Consider the following 19,972-nt stretch of genomic DNA (forward strand, 5'->3'; position numbering starts at 1 on the left):
GGATCCTCAGCACGGCCCTCAGGATCTGCACATAGGACACTACAATGAACACAAAACAGCCAAATCCTAAACAGGCACTGACCACAATAAGCCCAAGTTCCCTGAGGTAGGAGTGTGAGCAGGAGAACTTGAGGATCTGGGGCATTTCACAGAAGAACTGGCCCAGGGCATTGCCCTTGCACAGGGGCAGTGAAAATGTATTGGCCGTTTGCAGCAGAGCATTGAGAAACCCAGTGGCCCAGGCAGCTGCTGCCATGTGGACACAAGCTCTGCTGCCCAGGAGGGTCCCGTAGTGCAGGGGTTTGCAGATGGCAATGTAGCGGTCGTACGACATGACAGTGAGGAGACAATACTCCGCTGTGATCAAGAAGAGAAACAAGAAGAGCTGTGTCGCACATCCCAAGTATGAGATGGCCCTGGAATCCCACAGAGAGTTGGCCATGGACTTGGGGAGAATGGTGGAGATGGAGCCCAGGTCGAGGAGGGCGAGGTTGAGCAGGAAGAAGTACATGGGGGTGTGCAGGTGCTGGTCCCAGGCTATGGTGGTGATGATGAGGCCGTTGCCCAGGAGGGCAGCCAGGTAGATGCCCAGGAAGAGCCAGAAGTTCAAGAGCTGCAGCTCCCGTGTGTCTGCGAACGGCAGGAGGAGGAACTGGGTGATGGAGCTGCTATTGGACATTGGCTGCCTGTGGGCATGAGGATCTGTGCAAGGAGGAAAGACAGTGACAAGTTAGGGGAAAATTCTCTGGGGAAAATAAACATGCTGTTTCTGATGGAAAACCCTCTTCCTGATGGAGAGATGTTTCCGCTCATTCTCTCTTTCTACTAAGTCTGAATAACAATTTAACACAGGTTAAAATGCAGCTTGGGCATCTATATACTACGAACACACCTCTGGGTCAAGACCCCCTGTGTTGATGTCAGAACAAAAACTGATCCGCACTCGCACCCCAACCCCAGAGAGCACAAGCACCAGGGACAGGTGGAGAAACAGGGTAGAACACTGCAGTGCTACCAGAAAATAAAGCAAGGACAGAAAGGCAGACGGGCATGCTGTGGAACCTTCTCCTGACCCGACTGTGCTGCTGCCACTCACATAACAAAACTGTAGAGCAAGTACTTTTAGCACCTTTTTTGTGTACCCCGTTGCAGGAACCCTTCACCTGGAGGTCCAGCTGCTGAGGTGGAGACTCGTGACCTGGACCCCATGGCTTTGGGGCAGAGGGTCTGCTGGGGAGGAGAGGAGACCAGGGGTTGCACTGGGAAATGTGTCTGCACTGCAGGGGATGGTAGGAGGGATCCTAAATCCCATCCCTGGCATATCTGGTAGGAGCTCCTTCTCCCTGCCCATGTCTGTGCTGCCTGCAGCTGTGTGTCTGTCCCTGGTCTGCTCCCTGTCAGTGTCACAGATCCCGTCCCACCCCCTGTGTGCTCAGCTCTGTCCTGCTCACACCTCCTGGCACTGCCCAGGGGCAGCTCTGTGTGTGCAGGGGCTCAGGAGCAGCTCAGACACGTCCTAACGAGAACTGGGGTCTCAGTGTCTTCTCCAAAGAGAGAAATAAAACCCCATCTCCCACTGCACACCCAGACGAGCAAGAGTGGAAAACTGAAAGCACAGACTCCTTCCCTTGCAACTGTTCCTGTATTGATGTCGTTATTCAGAAGGACCCTGTGCCATGTCTGTGGGGGGATCTGGAGCTCTGAGCAGCCCTGACCCACACAGCCCCCTTCAACCCCACAAGCTCCCTGCCTGCCCTGCCAGGGGTCACTCCTTCCCCCCACAGCTGCTGCCATGGGATCTCCCGGGCAGGCTGAGCGCTGACCCTGGCAGGCGGCAGAGTCCCTGCCCGGCACAGCCCTGGGGTGCAGGGACCCTGCTCTGCAGGACAGCCCTGGGCACCCCTGGGTGCTCCCCCAGCTTCACAGCTGTTCAACATGGCCTGACAAGAGCCTTGTCCTTACAGATCCCACAAGCTGTGCCTGTGCCAGTTTCAGGAGATGCCTCCAGGAGCTACAGCTGCACTGCCTTGCACCAGAGACTTACCATGGCAAGGACTGCAAAGGTGTCTCCTCCAGTGAGCTCTCAGTCATCCTCCAGTCCTGACCACCTTTAATCTCTCTCTGCCTTGCTCGTCTGCTGAGATCCCCAGGCAGAGCCCTCAGCCCTGCTGCGTGTGCAGAGGAGCTGCTCCTGGGCAGAGCTGTCTCTCTGCAGCGCTGCCGCTGCCATGAGCTCCCTGTGTCCCAGGAGCCCAGCCCAGCTCAGCAGCACAGGAGCAGCCCAGGGCGATTTAATGACCCCTCTGGTGGGTTTGGTGCTGAGTCCATGGACCTCAGACCTTGGAGGAAGGTGATGAAACTTCTCAAGAAGTCAAAGTTAGATTCAAACTCCAAAGTTCCTTGTACTGTTAATGGGCCCCACTGAGGGAACCTACTGAGAAACAATATCCCGATTTGGTTAGAGAAGAAAACTGGAGGTCAGGAAAAGCAAAGTAAAGATATCTCTGATGCTGAGGAAACCTGGTTGTGTTTCTTTAACCAAAAGCCAAGCCCTGACCTCATAGCATGGGAAGTCAGATCCTGTCCCTCCCACGTTGCCCAGGGCCCATCCTTGGACAGTGTGATGTGGGGCTGTGCAAGGCCAAGGGCAGGACTATGGTCCCGCACCTCCCACGTTCCTGGCTGGCGACAATGAGGGTTTTGGAGCTCATTGACAACATCTTCCTAACACGGGTGACTGAGGAGTCAGTGGGGTGAGGTGCCCTGTGGGACTTCACACTTACAAACCAGCTGAGGCTCCTGGGAGATGAGAACAAGGCCAAGAGCAGGATTTCAGGAGAGCAGGATTTGGCCTGCTGAGGGACCTGCTTGGGTCCTATGCGATATGACCTTGGTGTCTGCAGAGCTTTTCTCTCCCATCTCCTCCCTCCTCACTCCCACCTGCTGTTGTGCAGCGTTTTTTACCCTTTCTCAAATACAATATCCCAGAGGTGCTGCCAGCATCACTGAGTGGCTCAGATTGGGCAAGGAGTGGGTCCATCTTGGAGCAGCTGAAATCGGCTCTGTCTGACATTGGTCAAACTCCTGTTGTCTTCTCAGAGAGGTGACAACTGTAGCACATCCACACTCACCCCCAGTTCCAGGACTTTGCCATGTATACCCAGTAGAGGTTGTCGACCTGTGGGATGTTTACAAACTACTTGATCATGGAGAAGAAATGGAAAAGATCTTCTGTCAACAACCTGAGAAACTCTCCAGACAATGAGCAGGATCCTATGGGGAACTGTAATTGCCCTGAAATTACCGGTCAGGCAAATCTGCAGGTGACAACAGTCCAGAACATCTTGGGACAACTTCTTAATGTGGCTGCCTTATGGGCCGACAAGGGTGATGCTCACCTGGATCTGGAACTGGGAAACAAGAATGAGCTGGTGAGGGATGTGAACATCAGTGTCCACCTTGGCTGTTGTGACCAGGACACAGTGGGGTCCCAGGCACCAGAGGGGAGGGAGGAAGGCCAGCAGCAGAGCACAGGCTGGTGGAATCCAGAGGGGAAGACTTTGACATACTGGGGGACGGTGGGCAAAATGGAGACATGGAAGTAGGTCCGAAGGGTGAAGGAGTCAGGAAATCTGATCAGCCTTCCAGGATATCCTGGTCCTAGCACAATAATGACCTCTCCAAGTACCCATGGAAAGAAGCATTTATCTCGTGAGGCTGCTCATCTGCACTGATAAAGCTGCAGGGCACAAAGGCAGCACACAGGAGGTGGGAGCAGGGGAAGCTGCAAAGGAGGAATTTAGAAACCTTGGCAATGGATGTGGGGATGATGACAAAGCTGCTCTGGACTTGATACCTGCACGGGAAGGGCAGCAAGATGAGCTGACAGAGCTTCACTTGCAGTAAGAGAAGAGACAGGGTGAACGTGGGCCTGCTGCTGAACTTCATAAGAGTAGAATCAGACGGGACTGAGGTTTTTCATGGCTTCTTTGCCTCCATCTTCACCAGGAAGGTCTCCTGGGACTTTGTTCCTGAAGGCAGGAGTCTGGAGAACACCCAGCAGTGGATGGGGCTCAAGTCAGGGGTGTCCTGAGCAAACTCAGACACCGTTACAGAACAGGAGATGGGTCACTTGACCAGCTCTCTGAACACAAGTATCACTGTGCTGTGGCACCTGAGATTGCCAGGGACACCCACCTCTTGGTCCAGAGGAGTGTGACTCCTCTTCAGGTGTCCTGGCCTGTCTCCTCACTCACATGGTGATTTAGGCACCCACTTTTCTGACATATTCAGTCTTAATCAGGAGATGCAACACATCAATATGACCTGGAGTCTGCTGATGCCACCTGTTCTGGAAAGGGAGGGAAGGGCGAGCAGGGGAGCAAATAGAAGAAATTTGGCTTTATTGCTATTTATTATGGAAATTCTCTCTGTTTGGCAATTCTTGAAATCTCTCTAACCATCCACACCAGACTTGAAGCCTTTAGGAAAATGATGCACAGAGCCTTGGCATTTAAGAGCATTTTCGATGTTAGTGAGCCCTCTGGTGCCATGATCCTGAACTGCAGCTCCTGAAACAATGAACAAACCTCTAATCAAGTGAAAGGCAGAAGCAAACGCCAGGTTTCTGCCATGTGAGCCCTTGATGCTTGTTCATCACCAGAACAGGATGGAAATGGCACTGCCATACATGATTAGTCCAAGAGAGGCCTTTCTTTCTTCCATATTCCCAGGAAGATCTTCCTCCTGTTCCTCCTCCACCTGCAGACATCAACTGCTTTCCATTGCTGGGCTCAGACATGGCTGGAAGGGTTCACTGAAGCCATCAGCCATCTCATTGCTTCTCCCTGACATGCCCTGACCCTCTCCCACACCTACAATGGCCAATCACGGCTGCTCAGGCCTCCCGCTCTTCAGAAGAGGCCTCGAGCTTCTTGGTTCTTCCTGGTGCTTATTATAAACTTCTTCGCTCTCTACAGAGTTCATGGTTACATTTCTTGTCCATAACAGCCCCTTTATGACCATGTCTCACTAAATGGTTGTGTTTGTATGACCATTTGTGCAGAAAGGACAGTCACAGGACAGCACCCAATATGTCAAAACTGATGCCCAGTGAAATGCCGTAAAGCCCCAATGAGTTCCCCTGTGTCTGTGTCTCTCCTGGAAGGAGTCTGTCCCAAGAAGGGGATCCAGCTCCTGCCACTCTCTGCAGAGGCACATGAGCAGTGTCCATCACCTGGGGACACAAAGGGTGACGTTTGCCAGACCACCCGTCATCTGAACCACTTAGATGTGTGCTTGTGGATGGGGTATGGAGCCTTATAGTGCAAATACCTATTTAATTGTCATTGCCAGAGGGGCGACCACAGATGCAGAGTACTATTTTACAGATAATTAAATATAAGCATATACAACTGACATTCCTAGACATATTACACAAACACTTGAAGGATTATTCATGCCTTTTAACATGATTATCCTCAGAAGGCCACCAGCTTTACATCTCAGGTAATGAGATCCAGAGTCCAAGGGCAGGATGCTTTGGACTCTGTGCTGGGATCTGGAAACTGAAACGTGCTCCCATCTCCCAGCCCCCTGCCCTCCTCAGTGAGGGTGTGAGACATTCTGCCAGCCAGGGCTGAACTCACAGCCATGACCAGTATCTTATGTCCAACTGCAGCCAATGGTGTCCTGCCAACTCAGGATTGGAGCTTCTATTGCTGGAGGTGTTTAAAAGACATGGAGATGTGGCTCTTTGGGACATGGTTTGGTGGAGTACCTGGGAGTGTTAGATTTACGGTTTGACTCCATGTTCTTAATGGTCTTTTCCAGCCTCAATGATTTTATGATTCTCTGATTCTCTGATTTGGGTTGAAACCATTTCAGTTTCATCCCCTCCAGGTTCCCTCAGAGGCGGCTGTTGTGTGGCACAACTGTCCTGGCTCTCCAGGCAGGTTGGGCACTGGGTTGGTGTCTGCATTGGCAGTTTTCCCCTTCCTGGGGTAAAAGGCTGTTGAGCAGAGACAGTTGCAGAGATTTGGGTCACAGGGGTTTGCAGCAATCCTGTCAAACTCTGAGCAGGATGAGCTTTGGAGCCCAGGAAAAATGGAGATGCTCTGAAGGGTGTTTGTGAACAGTGGTGCTGTCACTGGTAACAGTAACAGGGAACTCCTCATTCTCACTGATGACGATGATGATTTAAATCTCTTTAATTTCATTCCTAACAGTCATTCTTGCTTTTCCAAGCATCTACTACACCTCAGTAGCTGTGTCTTGAAGGAATTTCTTAGAACAATGCTTTTTCTCTCGCTTCTTCTTTGTTTTAATCATTTAAAGAGTACACCTCTTGGACAGAATTACCCTAAAATTGTGCTTCTTTCATTATTGTTCTACCTTTTAATTATTTTTATGTGGTGTGATGTGCAGGTTGCATAGGAGAACAGTTTCTTTTTGAGACAAAGTTGGCCAAGGAACAGATCCCAGGTCAGTGCAAAGGCCCAAAGGAAGCCAGAATCTTTATGTGTGTGCACTGACACACACTGTCACCTGCATTTCCAGTCTCTGCAGTCCCAACCGTGCCGCAGAGTCTGGAGTTCTGAGCTCCCTCATCTGCCCTGTGTGACACGTGTAAAATGGAACTACCCCAGTCCAATGGCTGGTTTTGATTCTCTTCAGAGCCTGAAGCACCACATGGGTCAGGAGACAAGCCAGGATACCCAACCAGGATTCACATACCCTTCACGTAGATTTTAGGTGTTCCCTGGCATCTCAGGAGACATGCCACGCTGATATCTGGGTGCAAGGAGCTGGTCAAGAGCCTCGTCTCCATTTCTGTAACGGTGACTTTGCTGCCTGGCTGATGTGCAGACACTGTACATGGATGCTGACACCTCTTCAGTAACCTGTTCTAAAAGATGGGAATGAACTGAGCGAAAAAGAAGAACCTGAGTGGGGTCAAATGAAAAGGGATGCAATAAATGTGTGTCAGGGCTGTTTAGGGGCACTTGTAAAGCAGCCCTGCACCTCATGTGAATTATTCCTGTGCTCAGGGAGCACCTGAGAGCTGTTCCTAAATTGAAAACATAAAGGAGAAGGAAGGACAGCATCATTCAGGCTGGATGGGACCTCAGGAGGTGTCTTGACCAACCTCCTGCTCACAGCAGGGTCAGACGAGATTGCTCAGGGCTTTATCCAAACACATCTTGGTCACTTTCTGGGACAGAGTGAGTGCGCACTCCTGGGAAACAGCTTCCAGTGCTGGACTGTCCTCAGGACTGGAAAGTTTCTCCCTTTCTACAGCACCTTTCCAAGCCCAACCATCCAGATTGCTTTTTACTCATCTACTTGCACACTGACAGAGACCATAATATCCTACTTTGGATACAGGAATATTGCAGGTGATGACACTGAATGCCTTGCTGACTTCCAGGTAACAGACCATCAATGTTCTCGCCACATCCACAACCCTGTCCTTTCCTTCATTAAAAAAAAGAGGATGGACAGGCACAACCTGCCCTGGGCAAACCCCATCACCTTCTCTTCCAGACACCCAGAAATGGGGTCCCAGTGGCCATGCTCTGGGGCACAGCCCTTAGTTCCCCTGCTCACCCATGGGCCATTTTGAAAAGTGCACACACTGTGTGAGAGCTGCCAGTGCTCAGGGAGTCCCCCCAGTCTCCATGAGCTTTTCAAGATGGTGGAGAGTGGCCTCACTGTGACATGGTCCTGCTGTCCCAGCTCCTGGGATGCTGCCCCTGCTGTCCCATAGACTGGAGAGGATTGTGTTAGTTCCAGTGACCCTGACTTGATCCCCATCCACTGCTGGTTGTTCTGACTCCAGTCACAGTGGCCTGGGAGACCTTGCTGGAGAAGAGGGAGAACAAGAGGACACAGAGATTCTCACCTCTTGTTAAATTCATCAGTGTCCACACAGTGTCTTTGTTTCTCCTTTAACTGTTACAGCAGTAGTAACAGCTCATTATGTGGCCCTTGAATTGCCTTCCAGGTCTGGACTGAGCTTTGATCTGGACTGTTGCTGTGCTTGGAGGCTGCTGTCCTTGAGACCAGATGAACTCACTCCTGCCACCCTGCCTGGCAGTTCATTCCATCCGTGTCACAGCTCTATCTGCAGCACTGACAGCTCCAGCTCCCCAGTCAGGTCCCTGGCTGAGGACATGGCCTCACATCTGGGCTGAACCACCCCAGCTGTGGCACCAGCCCAGCTCTGACCTGCACAAGAAACCTGGTACCAAGTGTCCAAGAGCCCATGTGTGCAAAGGCTTTGAATCAGAGCACAGACATGACATGGCCAGAGATCGATGAATGTCTCTCTAGACCTGGGAGTATAGACGCAGAATAAAATGCCTGAACTAATTCAACTGAAGATATTCCTCCCCCAGCTTGGAAGAATTAGATCCTTCACTGTAATATTGCTGGTGTCCTGTCTAATGATGGGACAAGAAAAGTTGATTCTCATACTAATTCATTGTTTATTACAAAGAACACAATGATGTGTCTCTTCAGAGGAGAGAGAATCAACATCATTGATTGAGGTTGGTTCAAAGTATGTGCCCCTGGAGCCCCAGGGACACGTGGAGGAGCCCAGAGGGGACAGAGAAAGGGACATCATGGGCTGCTGCTGTGCTGCTGAGCTGGGCTGGGCTCCTGGGACACAGGGATCTCATGGCAGCGGCAGCGCTGCAGAGAGACAGCTCTGCCCAGGAGCAGCTCCTCTGCACACGCAGCAGGGCTGAGGGCTCTGCCTGCAGCACCGCGGGCACAGGAGCCAGGCACAGAGAGGGAAACGCAGTCTGGGCTGGGAGGATGCTGAGAGGTCACTGGAAATGAAATCCTTTCAGATATGAAGCCTGTGGCTGCAGGGCCTTGAATCTACAAATCATGGTAGGATCTCAGAAATCTGTCACATTGCAGAGTCTGCGAGAGATGTAAGTACAGCTCTCAGAGGTTCTCTGATCAGATGGGAGGATGTGCTGCAGAGCAGGGGTTGCCTTCTGCACTGTCAGTGACAAGACGTGAATGCTGCGTTCTCCCCAGGGTGGCTGTGGGGTGTAAATGTCAATGTGCAGGCAGGGGTGCCCAGGGCTGTCCTGCAGAGCAGGGTCCCTGCACCCCAGGGCTATGCCGGGCAGGGACTCTGCCGCCTGCCAGGGTCAGCGCTCAGCCTGCCCGGGAGATCCCAGCAACACTGAGGGGAGAAGCTGTGGGGGGAAGAGCAAACCCTATTGGGCAGGAAAGGTCCTTCTGCTGTGGAGAGGGTGCTGTGTGGGTCAGGGCTGCTCACACATCCAGATCACACCCAGGATTTTTCCAAGGGGATGCCTCAACAAGAAGATCAGTGCAAGGATTACCAGACAGATAAGGAGCTTTGCTGAGCCTATCTTTTCATTTTCCTCTCCCAAGGGGTGGGGGGTGCAGGGAAGGATAAAATGAAAATGAGCTCTCATGCTGAAACAAGTCACTGTGACTCCTGAACTGCAACTCTGAGTGATCAGCACATCTGCCAGAAGACTCATGACATCCCTTCCCCACCCCTCTGCCTGTGCACAGCACCTGCCTCACCTTGGCTGGACCCGTCAGCCTTAGTCTGACCTGTCCTGTTTTCCAGCCTGCAGACAGGAAGATGCCCCCAGGCAGTGCCCTGTGAACAGGCAGGATCTGTAGGGCCAGGGGGAGGGCACAGAGGGTGGGATGGTCTGTGAGCACTGACAGGGAACAGACATGGACAGGGAAACACCTCCCAGGGGAGAATCTCCAGGCAGCAGGGAAATGATCAGAAATGAGAGGAAACTGAACTCGGAATTGTTATGGGAGGGAGAGCAGAGAAAAGTCCCTGTGACCCCCTGCAGGTCAGATCCCTCCTGTGAACAGCCCCCTGGCCTCCTGTCCCACCCAGCAAAGCCTCTGCCCTCAGGGCCGGGGGCTCCAAGGCATGAAGCAGCTCCTGTGCAGCCAGAGCTGCAGTTCCTCTGCAGAGTACAGGGGCTGAGAGCAGCTGCCCGGCACTGTTGGTGTCTGGGAGGTGGCTGCACAGCTGGGGAAGGGGGACGCTGTCTGAGTGCCCGGCTGCCTCTGCCCTGGCCTCTCTCACCCCCACCCTCACCGCATTTTCCTTCTTGCTCCCCTGCTCTGGGTCACTGCTCTTGGGATCTTGTTCTTGCTGTCAGGCTCTCTGGGGATGGCAGTTTCAGCTGCAGAGTCACAGCCTGATCTTGTGGGTCCTTTCCTGCAGGTGTGTCCATGGGCACACGTGTCCCAGCTTTGCGCTGACCTGTGAGCTGTGGGCAATGCAGTCTGTGGGGCTGGGGAATGAGCTGAGTCTCCATCAATCAAATGCTCTCATTAGGACACTTGGATATCTCCCTGGAGTTCCCTTCCAAGCTGTGAGCTTCCCTCCAGGATGCAAACCTGTCCTCCAGCATCTGTGTGTATCTGAAAGCCCCATGCAGAAGCACAGATATGCTGTGACGGATAAAATGCTGTTGGGTTTGTGAAATGAGCTGTGTGTGTCCTGGGCAAAATGTGGGGTGTAAAAACCTTAGGAAAAGGTGAGACATATTGTGGTTCCGTCTGACAAAGCTGAACACCAATTCTGGCCCCTGCCCTCCATTCCCATGCCCCCTGCTGCAGAGCAGGGCTGACTCCTCGGCAGCCAGTGGGCAGAGTCTCTGCTCCTCACGGCACCTCCAGCCAGCACCACCCAGGGCTCAGACACAGAGCTGAGGGAAGGTCTGGAAAAGGACAAGGGGTGTGGAGCAGGGGAGGGTGTGTGAGAAATGGCTTTCATTTTGCTCAGAGAAATCTCCCCTATCTAGTCACTGTCTCTTCTTCTTTGGTCAGTGCTCTGTGTCCAGAGGCTGCAGATGTCCAACAGCAGCTCCATCACCCAGTTCCTCCTCCTGCCGTTCACAGACACACGGGAGCTGCAGCTCTTGCACTTCTGGCTCTTCCTGGGCATCTACCTGGCTGCCCTCCTGGGCAACGGCCTCATCATCACCACCATAGCCTGGGACCAGCACCTCCACACCCCCATGTACTTCTTCCTGCTCAACCTTGCCCTCCTTGACATGGGCACCATCTCCACCATTCTCCTCAAGTCCATGGCCAATTCCCTCTGGGATTCCGGGGCGATCTCATTCTTGGGATGTGCTGCACAGCTGTTTTTGTTTCTCTTCTTGATCACAGCAGAGTATTGTCTCCTCACTGTCATGTCGTACGACCGTTACGTTGCCATCTGCAAACCCCTGCACTACGGGACCCTCCTGGGCAGCAGAGCTTGTGTCCACATGGCAGCAGCTGCCTGGGCCACTGGGTTTCTCTATTCTCTGCTGCACACGGCCAATACATTTTCACTGCCCCTGTGCAAGGGCAATGCTCTGGGCCAGTTCTTCTGTGAAGTTCCCCACATCCTCAAACTCTCCTGCTTGGATACCTATCACAGAGGTGTTTTTCTTATTGTGATTACTGTCTATTTAGGAATTGGGTGGTTTATTTTCATTCTTTTCTCCTATGTGCAGATCTTGAGGGCCGTGCTGAGGATCCCCTCTGAGCAGGGACGGCACAAAGCCTTTTCCACCTGCCTCCCTCACCTGGTCGTGGTCTCTCTCTTTGTCAGCACTGGTTCATTTGCCAACCTGAAGCCGCCCTCCATCTCCTCCCCATCCCTGGATCTGGTGATGTCTATTCTGTACTCAGTGGTGCCTCCAGCAGTGAACCCCCTCATCTACAGCATGAGGAACAGGGAGCTCAAGGATGCCCTGGGGAAACTCATGGCTGGATTCTTCTCAAAGGCATTAAACTTCTCATCTTCTGCATATCACTCATGACATATCTCATGACAGGTCCAAACTGTCTTTTTTATATTTTGTAGTTTTAGAAGATGGATTGGAGTTGGGGGAAGGCTTGTTTGGTTGTGGTTTTTTAAAATATGGTAATATTGCCCACAAAGAAATGTCATTAATCATCTCACTTCTAATTCTCTGTCCACATTTATAGTTCGAACCATAAACCCTGTAAATGAGAAGACTTGCTCTCTGTGTATTTAAACAAAATAAATGACTCTGCAGTGAACTTTTGTCTGAGATCTCTCCACCTTTGTGAAGCTCAATATGAGGTGTCTGCATGAAAAGTGTGAGGAGTCCTGGGCAGGAAGGTTTAGAGGGCATGGGGTGCCGTGCAAGACACAAAATGATCTTGGCTTAATACTTGTGGGATTATCAGATGCCAGTTAATGTCAATGAAAGTTAAAATAAGAACAACTGAAGACAAAGATCCAAAGCAAAGGAAGGTGTCAACATACTTTTCTTTTTCTTTCTTTCTTTCTTTCTTTCTTTCTTTCTTTCTTTCTTTCTTTCTTTCTTTCTTTCTTTCTTTCTTTCTTTCTTTCTTTCTTTCTTTCTTTCTTTCTCTCTCTCTCTCTTCTTTCTTTCTTTCTTTCTTTCTTTCTTTCTTTCTTTCTTTCTCTTTCTTTCATTCTTTCTTTCTTTCTTTCCCTTCCTTCCTTCCTTCCTTCCTTCCTTCCTTCCTTCCTTCCTTCCTTCCTTGTCTTCGTAGAGTGGTTTCTTTTGTGTTAAAATGAAAGAGTTTTCCAGACCTTGGCATGGATTCAGGACAAAAATGTCTTCAGCTGCAGGGACACAAACACCTGGTGCCAGTGTAGATGCCCCGGGAACCCCTGCCCAGGCTCCACCTGCACTGAAAGGTGCTCTGGTCTCCCCAGGTCCTGTGTGATAGATGCCAATCCCAGGCCAGCACCTCAGGTACACTGGGCCCCTAAAATGGCACTGGCTGTTTATGGTGAGACAGCTGATGAAAGATGTACTAAGCGGAGGAGAAGAAATATTGGTCTTCCCCTGTACTTCTATTACCAACACTCTGATTTCATCTCCCTCGTCATTCAGGAGTTCCCACCTCTCCTGATTCAATGTCCCTGTCCAAGGACAACTTTCCAGCACTGTCTGGACATGTGCCCTTCCCAGTGCTCTCAGGTTTCTCCTCCACTTGCTCTTTGGTCATTCAGTGGCCTCTCAACTGTCTGGTTTCTGCTTTGAGCTTCAGGGAGTTACAAACTTGCCCCATTCTTCAGAGCTCTAATTGACATGGCAGTCAACACGTTCATTGTGTTTATTTCTATCCTCTCCTGTCTCTCTGTCTAAAGCAGTTCTTGTGTGGGTGTCCCTTGTGGATGCTGGACCTCATCAGATCCACTTACACACACAGCTGAGGAAAGTGTTTTGCTGTTGATTGAACTGTGCAGTGTTTGCACAGGAGAGCAGGTGGAGCTGGTGCACAGGAGCTACAGCATCTCCTGCAGAGCTCAGTGGAGAAGTCTGATGGAGGAAAAGTGATGCAATCTCTGGTGGCCAATGAGGGAACCGGCAGACTGGGGGTGGGGGTGAGGAGCCAGGTTGTCCATACAGTGTCCAGCCTCAAGGACTGTTCTCCTGCCTGTCCAGATGTCTTCAGGAGACCCTCGGGAGCAATGTCCAGTGTAGAATGCTGCTGTCCCTTCTTCCATACACTGAAAAATGAGAGAAAATACCCTGGAAAGAAAAAACCCTCCTTTATGAAATCTTCTTTGAAACCTTCATCAGCAAGTGTCCCATTGAAACCTCTACAGTTAGTTCTACAATCTGGAAGATGTGAAGGAAATTACAGAAAGAAACATCACTCATTAGGGCTTTCTGTGTTTTAATGAGCTCCATGGTGTATTTGGTGCTGAGACCATAAACGTCAGATACCAAGGACAGACTGAAGAATCTGCTCAAGAAGTCCAAGCCAGAACAAACTCCAAAGTACCTTGAAGCATTAATGGGCCCCACTGAGGGCTGTTACTGACAAAGCCTCCCAGGGACTCATTAGAGCAGATAATTGGAGGCAGTGATTGCATCAGGCACAGGCAAAGTGCAGCAGCTCTGATGCTGAGAAAGCCCTTGGCTTGTCTGATGAAGGACAATGGCCAAGCCTTGAGCCCCTGCCCCTGGAAGGGAGATCCTGTCCCTCACGTGTGGCTCAGGGCTCTTCCTGGGGCTGTGGGGAGTGCGATGCCCAGTGCAGGACAATGGTGTGACACTCCCTGGGGGTGCAAGGAGGCAATGGGGTGCCATGGCCATGACAACCATGTGTCTCCTCTTAGGCCTCGCTGGCAGGGACATCAGCCAGAGCCAAGGGGACAAAGACCTTGGCTCTTGCAGGGACATCCAGCCTTGCCAGCGCCCTTGGCCATGTCCACCATGGTCCATCCTGCACTGTCCCAGGCCTGTGGCTGTTTCCCTACAGGCTGCAGACACCCCATGCACTTCCCCACCTTGTTCTCAGCCCAGTGTGTCCCCACCTGTGCTGCTGTCTCTCCATCCTCACCAGCTGTTCCTGGAAACACAAAGTCATGGCTGATCCAGAGTCCTTCTGAATGACCACAGCACTGTGCTCACAATGACATTTCTTGATCCTGAGCTCCACTCTGGACCTCCAGAGCTGCAGTTTCTGATGATTTTCCTTCCTCATGCTGTTTCCCACTACAAAAAAAAAAAAAAAAAAAGTGCCATCATCTTGGAAAGTGATTTTCAAGAGTTCTTGAGCCACTACTATCCTTCCCTCTCCATGTTCTACCCCAGCCAGCAAGTACGACCACAATAGCTGCTCACGTAGTCCCCCAATCTATTAAGTGCAATATGGAAGATAGCCGAACGGAATGGAGAAACCCGCGGGTTCAGAAATAGCATTTTAATAAGACAATAAAAATAATATAATATACTACTACGACTACTACTACTATGCATATAATTAAATGAAATGAAATTTAAAAAGTAAAATGAAATATAAAAAATCAAACTAAGTTAAATTAAGAAAATATACTCAGTGCAATTCGTCGTGTAACTCCATTCACATGGAACAGCCAGTCCTGGAGAAAGGAGCACCTTGGTCCCAAAGAGCCAATCCCAGCAAGACAGAGCAAAAAGGCCCTAGGCCCAAGTGCAAAATGGCAGAATAGCAAAAAACTCACCCAAAACTCCCAGCAGAACAAAAATTCCAAACTAAACTAACCATAGTACCTGGCAAATCTGAACTGATGGAAGTAACCAGCCAGAAATGTCAGCTGGAGCTTTATACTGAGTATGACACTAATTGTAGGTGTGGAAATATAAGGGAAGATTGGCAAGAAGGAGATGTGTAAATACCCTTAAGTGACTGTACCCAGAGTTTAGAAAACACAAATCACACTAATTTAGGTTTAACCTTGTGTACTTCACAAGTTGAACCTGTATCTTTATAGAACATAGACTTGTGAAATCTTAAAGGCACCTCCTCAAACTTCCTTGCAATTCCAGCTCTACTCAATGACAGGAAGATGTGCCAGGGGAGGGTCAGGTTGGACATGAGGAAAAGGTTCTTCCCCCAGAGGTGCTGGACACTGAACAGGCTCCCCAGGGAGGTGTCACGGCCCCAACCTGACAGTGTTCAAGAAGAGACTGGACAACGTCTTCACACACACGGGGTGACCTGTGGGGTGTCCTGTGCAGGGACAGGACTTGGACTCCATGATTCTTGTGGGTCCTTCCAACTCAGGACATTCTATGATTCTATGAAACATTAGGTCAAAAGTCCATGTTTTCATTGTACAGATGAGATGTAAACACATGGCTCAGGGTTCTTCCTGGGACCGTGGGATGTGGGTGTGCAAGGCCCAGGGAAGGACAACACTGGGACAACAACTTCCAGCTTCCCCATGGGGCTGCAAGGAGGCAGCGAGGCCCCAGTGCCATGAGGACAACATGTCTGCTCCTGGGGTCAGTGGCAGAGACAACTGCCCTGGCCAAGGGGACACAGACCTGGGTTCTGTGGGTCCCTTCCAGCCTTCCAGCGCCCTTTGCCATCTCCACCACAGGCTGTTCCACACGGTGCTGCCCCTGCCCCTCTTTCCCTGCAGGCTGCAGACACCCATCTTGCTTCCCATCTGCTCTCACCCAGCATTTCTGCACCTTCACTGCTGTGTCTGCACCCTCACCGGCTGCTCTTTGGCACACAAACCATGGGCTGATCCAGCTTCCTCTGGGTCACCTCTTGCCCCACAGCACTGCCTGTCCGTGACATTTCTTACTCCTGATAACCAGTGTCTACTTCCCAATCTGCACTTGGTGGCTTTGGGTTTTTTTCTCTGCTGCTTTTTACCACTACTTTGGAAGCTTTACCACCTCAGAAACTGCCCATCAAGCAGAGATCCAACCTGTTATTCTTCTAGTCATCTTGCACTTATCCAGAGAGAAGTAACCTCACCATGATCTCCTAAATTCCATGAGTGCCGCTGGCCTTTCAGCTTCTCTGATACACACGACCATGTCCCTGCTGCTGTCCCATCATGTTCTCAGGTGGGATGGATGTGACAACCTGTCTCCAAGGTCTCTTCCTGGGTAGGATCTGTCAGACTTAGGCTGAGGTTCTTTCCCAGCCATGTCCCTGCTGCTGGGCTGTCACCTCCAGACACAGAACTGGCCTCACTGTCCCCTTCACAGCCACAGGATTCTGACTGGATTATGAGTGTCTGAGACACAACTGTACTCATAATACCATAACTATCCATCACCTTTTTTATGGCCCAGGACCCAATCAGATAAAGGTATACTTGTTTTATCAAACTTATCAAATATATTCCCTACTAGAGATTTGAGTTGAAAAACACTCTTCAGAGGAACTGCTGTATTTTTGTTGACAACATTTAGAACTCCTTTTCTGTTTTTTATTCTTTTCATTCTTTTTCTGCCTATTCTGCCTTCAAAATCCTCTCCAAGGGAAAGATTCATTGAATCGCAGAATAACTTCAGGTTTGAAGAGAGCCCTTGTCCCACTTGTGTCACTGTCCTGCTCCAGGCAGGGTGAACCAGGCGAGGTTGTCCATGGGTTCCTCACAACTATGCATCATCCACAGAGAAGCAGAAAGTGCACTCGTCACAGCATACAGAGGGAGAATAAAGACGTTTAACAGTGTTGGTCCAAGTGCTAGTCACTGAGGGATGCTACTAGTAACTGACTGCATGGAGGGCTTTGTACCGCTGATGACATCTGGCTTGATTATCCAGCCAACTTCCCACCCAGCTGCCGATTCTCCAGTCCAGAGATCACTGATCTGACTACTAGGATGCCAAGGAACACCATGTCTGTGACCCTGCAAAATTCCAGGTTGACCAACTGTTATTTCTTCTTCATGCTTTTCATGCAGATGGGTTCGATATCTGCCTTTTCCAAAGACCTTGGAAACCCTCTTACCACTTTGTCTCACTTTTGCGGGCACAAACCAGAGTCACAGGCGAGGGTGACAGAGCAGACAGGAGCACTTGCAATGAGCCTGTCCCAGCAGCTGAGATGAATCTCACTGGGACACTGAGGTTTGTTCCTGGAGTCACACACAGAAATGCCAGGGTTCCATCAGGCATCCATATCTGAGTTGGTCTCAGGACTCCTGCACCCAGGGATGCTCAGAGACAGAGTTTGTCCCTATTACACACAGCGGCAGGAGTCTCAGTGTCCCTCTGGCCTCCTGGTGCCACTCCAAAGAGGTGGGAGACACCTCAGCTATGGTGTGTCACCTGCTCTGCACTCATCTGAGATGTCCCACATCATGAGGAATGGACACGGGGAGCTCAGTTGAGGAAGCACAACCCAGTGCTGCATTCAGGCAGTTTCCCATGGGGTGTTACTTTCAACAGGAAGTGACCTCAGGACCTTGTGTGTGCCACAGTTCTTCATGGAACCCCAAGGAACAGTTGATGGTGTTTGTGCACGCTCATGTTCATGTCACCTCACATCCATGATGTGCGTGCTCACATCTCATCTGTACAAAGCAAACATGGACTGCTGAACTATTCATTGAGTGTCCATCCACAGAGGGAAGAACAACCTCTGTGGATGAGAGGCCAGTGCTGGAAATGGTGGTTGTGAGGGGCCAGTCCATGGTGATTGACCTGGGGCTCCTTGCACGGGGTGTCCAGTGCACAGGGGCACAGCCCAGCCCTGCTCTGCTGGTCCTGCAGGTCTCTGGCAGGAGCCTGGCTGTGAGAGGACACTGCTGTGTGCCAGCCCTGCACACACACACTGTTCAGCTGTACACTGGGGTTTCATCTGTGGGCCAGTTTCTTGGGTATATTCTTGAGAGAAGGTTTGGAAGAAGACCTAAACCTTCAGGCCCTGCCCATAGGAGATCACCTTTCTATCTGGAAAGGCTGTTGTGAGGCCAGCTCTGTCACAGCAGTGCCCATTGCCTGTCCCTGCCTGCGCCCACAGCACTGACACACAGCAGGACGGTGACCAAGTGCCAGAGCACTCAGGCCTTGCACCAACACCAGGGATGAGAAGGAGAGTGTGGAGTGGAACCAGAACAGCTCTGGAAGAACAAGCGCTGCTGCTCCCTGGCAGGGCTGCCATGCGAGAGCTCCTTTCCCTCTCACCCATGCACACACGATCTATCCCTGCAGCTCCAGAAAGATCCCGGAGAAACAATGCCGGTGAAAAAAAATGGTGAAGGACCCTTTATTTTGCTTAAACACAGAGAACACAATTCCACACTGATACAGCCACTCGGTGTGAAAAGAAAAGCAGGCAGTGAATTACAAAGGGAATTAAAATATTATCATAATAAAAAAAAACCCCACAAATAGCCACAAAAAATACTGCACACAGGATGAAACTCTAATGAGATATACTCTTATGTAGAAGAAGATAGAGACAGTTTATAGCTTCAGAAGAAATCAAGTCATCAGTTTCCAGAGGGCATCCTTGAGCTCCTGGTTCCTCATGCTGTAGATGAGGGGGTTCACTGCTGGAGGCACCGAAGAGTACAGAACAGACACCACCAGGTCCAGGGATGGGGAGGATATAGAGGGGGGCTTCAGGTTGGCAAACATGCCTGTGCTGACAAACAGGGAGACCACGGCCAGGTGAGGGAGGCAGGTGGACAAGGCTTTGTGCCGTCCCTGCTCAGAGGGGATCCTCAGCACGGCCCTCAAGATCTGCACATAGGACACCACTATGAACACAAAACAGCCAAAAGTTAAACAGGCAGTGACCACAATAAGCCCAAGTTCCCTGAGGTAGGAGTGTGAGCAGGAGAGCTTGAGGATCTGGGGCATTTCACAGAAGAACTGGCCCAGGGCATTGCCCTTGCACAGGGGCAGGGAAAATGTATTGGCCGTGTGCAGCAGAGAATTGAGAAACCCAGTGGCCCAGGCAGCTGCTGCCATGTGGACACAAGCTCTGCTGCCCAGGAGGGTCCCGTAGTGCAGGGGTTTGCAGATGGCAACGTAGCGGTCATACGACATGATGGTGAGGAGACAAAACTCTGCTGTGATCAAGAAGAGAAACAAAAAGAGCTGTGTCGCACATCCTAAGTATGAGATGGCCCTGGAATCTGAGAGGGAATTGGCCATGGACTTGGGGAGAGTGGTGGAGATGCAGCCCAGGTCGAGGAGGGCGAGGTTGAGCAGGAAGAAGTACATGGGGGTGTGGAGGTGCTGGTCCCAGGCTATGGTGGTGATGATGAGGCCGTTGCCCAGGAGGGCAGCCAGGTAGATGCTCAGGAAGAGCCAGAAGTGCAAGAGCTGCAGCTCCTGTGTGCCTGTGAACGACAGGAGGAGGAACTGGGTGATGGAGCTGCTGTTGGACATTGGCTGCCTGTGGGCATGAGGACCTGTGCAAGAAGGAAAAGGTTTAGATTGAGACTTCTCTCGGAAAAACCAAAGCCATTTCCCACAGACCCTCACACACAGAGACACTTTTCTTCTTCCAGGAGAACGTCCTGGCTGGGCCCTCGTCAGTGCTTGATGAGTGTGCAATGAAGAGGAGGGTCTGTGCCCAGGGGCTCCTGAGGACTCAGTCTGACCCTGTGTGATCGGGTGGGCAGGGGCCAGTCCTGGTGTTCAGCTTTGTCAGCTGGAGCCACTCCTGGTGCAGAAGGGACTGTCAGCAT

The 19,972-nt window shown here is 51.1% G+C and overlaps 4 protein-coding genes across 4 annotated transcripts in view; 1 reads left to right on the forward strand and 3 right to left on the reverse strand.

Annotated features, from left to right (window-relative positions):
* Window positions 1-679, reverse strand: part of LOC308050706 (olfactory receptor 14J1-like) — a gene marked incomplete at both ends in the record, with an annotated part of 32,231 nt that extends 31,552 nt beyond the window's left edge. Inside the window, one exon of the mRNA XM_080360856.1 lies at window positions 349-679. Within this exon, the coding sequence (XP_080216982.1) occupies window positions 349-679 (331 nt within the window). The remainder of the gene's footprint in view (window positions 1-348) is intronic.
* Window positions 1-19,972, reverse strand: part of LOC308050573 (olfactory receptor 14A16-like) — a gene marked incomplete at its 5' end in the record, with an annotated part of 276,539 nt that overhangs the window by 152,810 nt on the left and 103,757 nt on the right. The gene's annotated exons all lie outside the window — the stretch shown is intronic.
* Window positions 10,881-11,843, forward strand: LOC308050707 (olfactory receptor 14A16-like; the record flags this gene model as incomplete). The annotated part of the gene is made up of 1 exon (XM_080360857.1): window positions 10,881-11,843. One exon carries the CDS (start codon window positions 10,881-10,883, stop codon window positions 11,841-11,843), a length of 963 nt encoding a protein of 320 aa, XP_080216983.1.
* On the reverse strand, window positions 18,756-19,670 carry LOC308050574 (olfactory receptor 14A16-like; the record flags this gene model as incomplete). Its single annotated transcript, XM_080360737.1, has 1 exon — window positions 18,756-19,670. One exon carries the CDS (start codon window positions 19,668-19,670, stop codon window positions 18,756-18,758), a length of 915 nt encoding a protein of 304 aa, XP_080216863.1.

Source organism: Nesoenas mayeri (assembly GCF_963082525.1).
Source record: "Nesoenas mayeri genome assembly, chromosome: 29".
NCBI classification, from domain to species: domain Eukaryota; kingdom Metazoa; phylum Chordata; class Aves; order Columbiformes; family Columbidae; genus Nesoenas; species Nesoenas mayeri.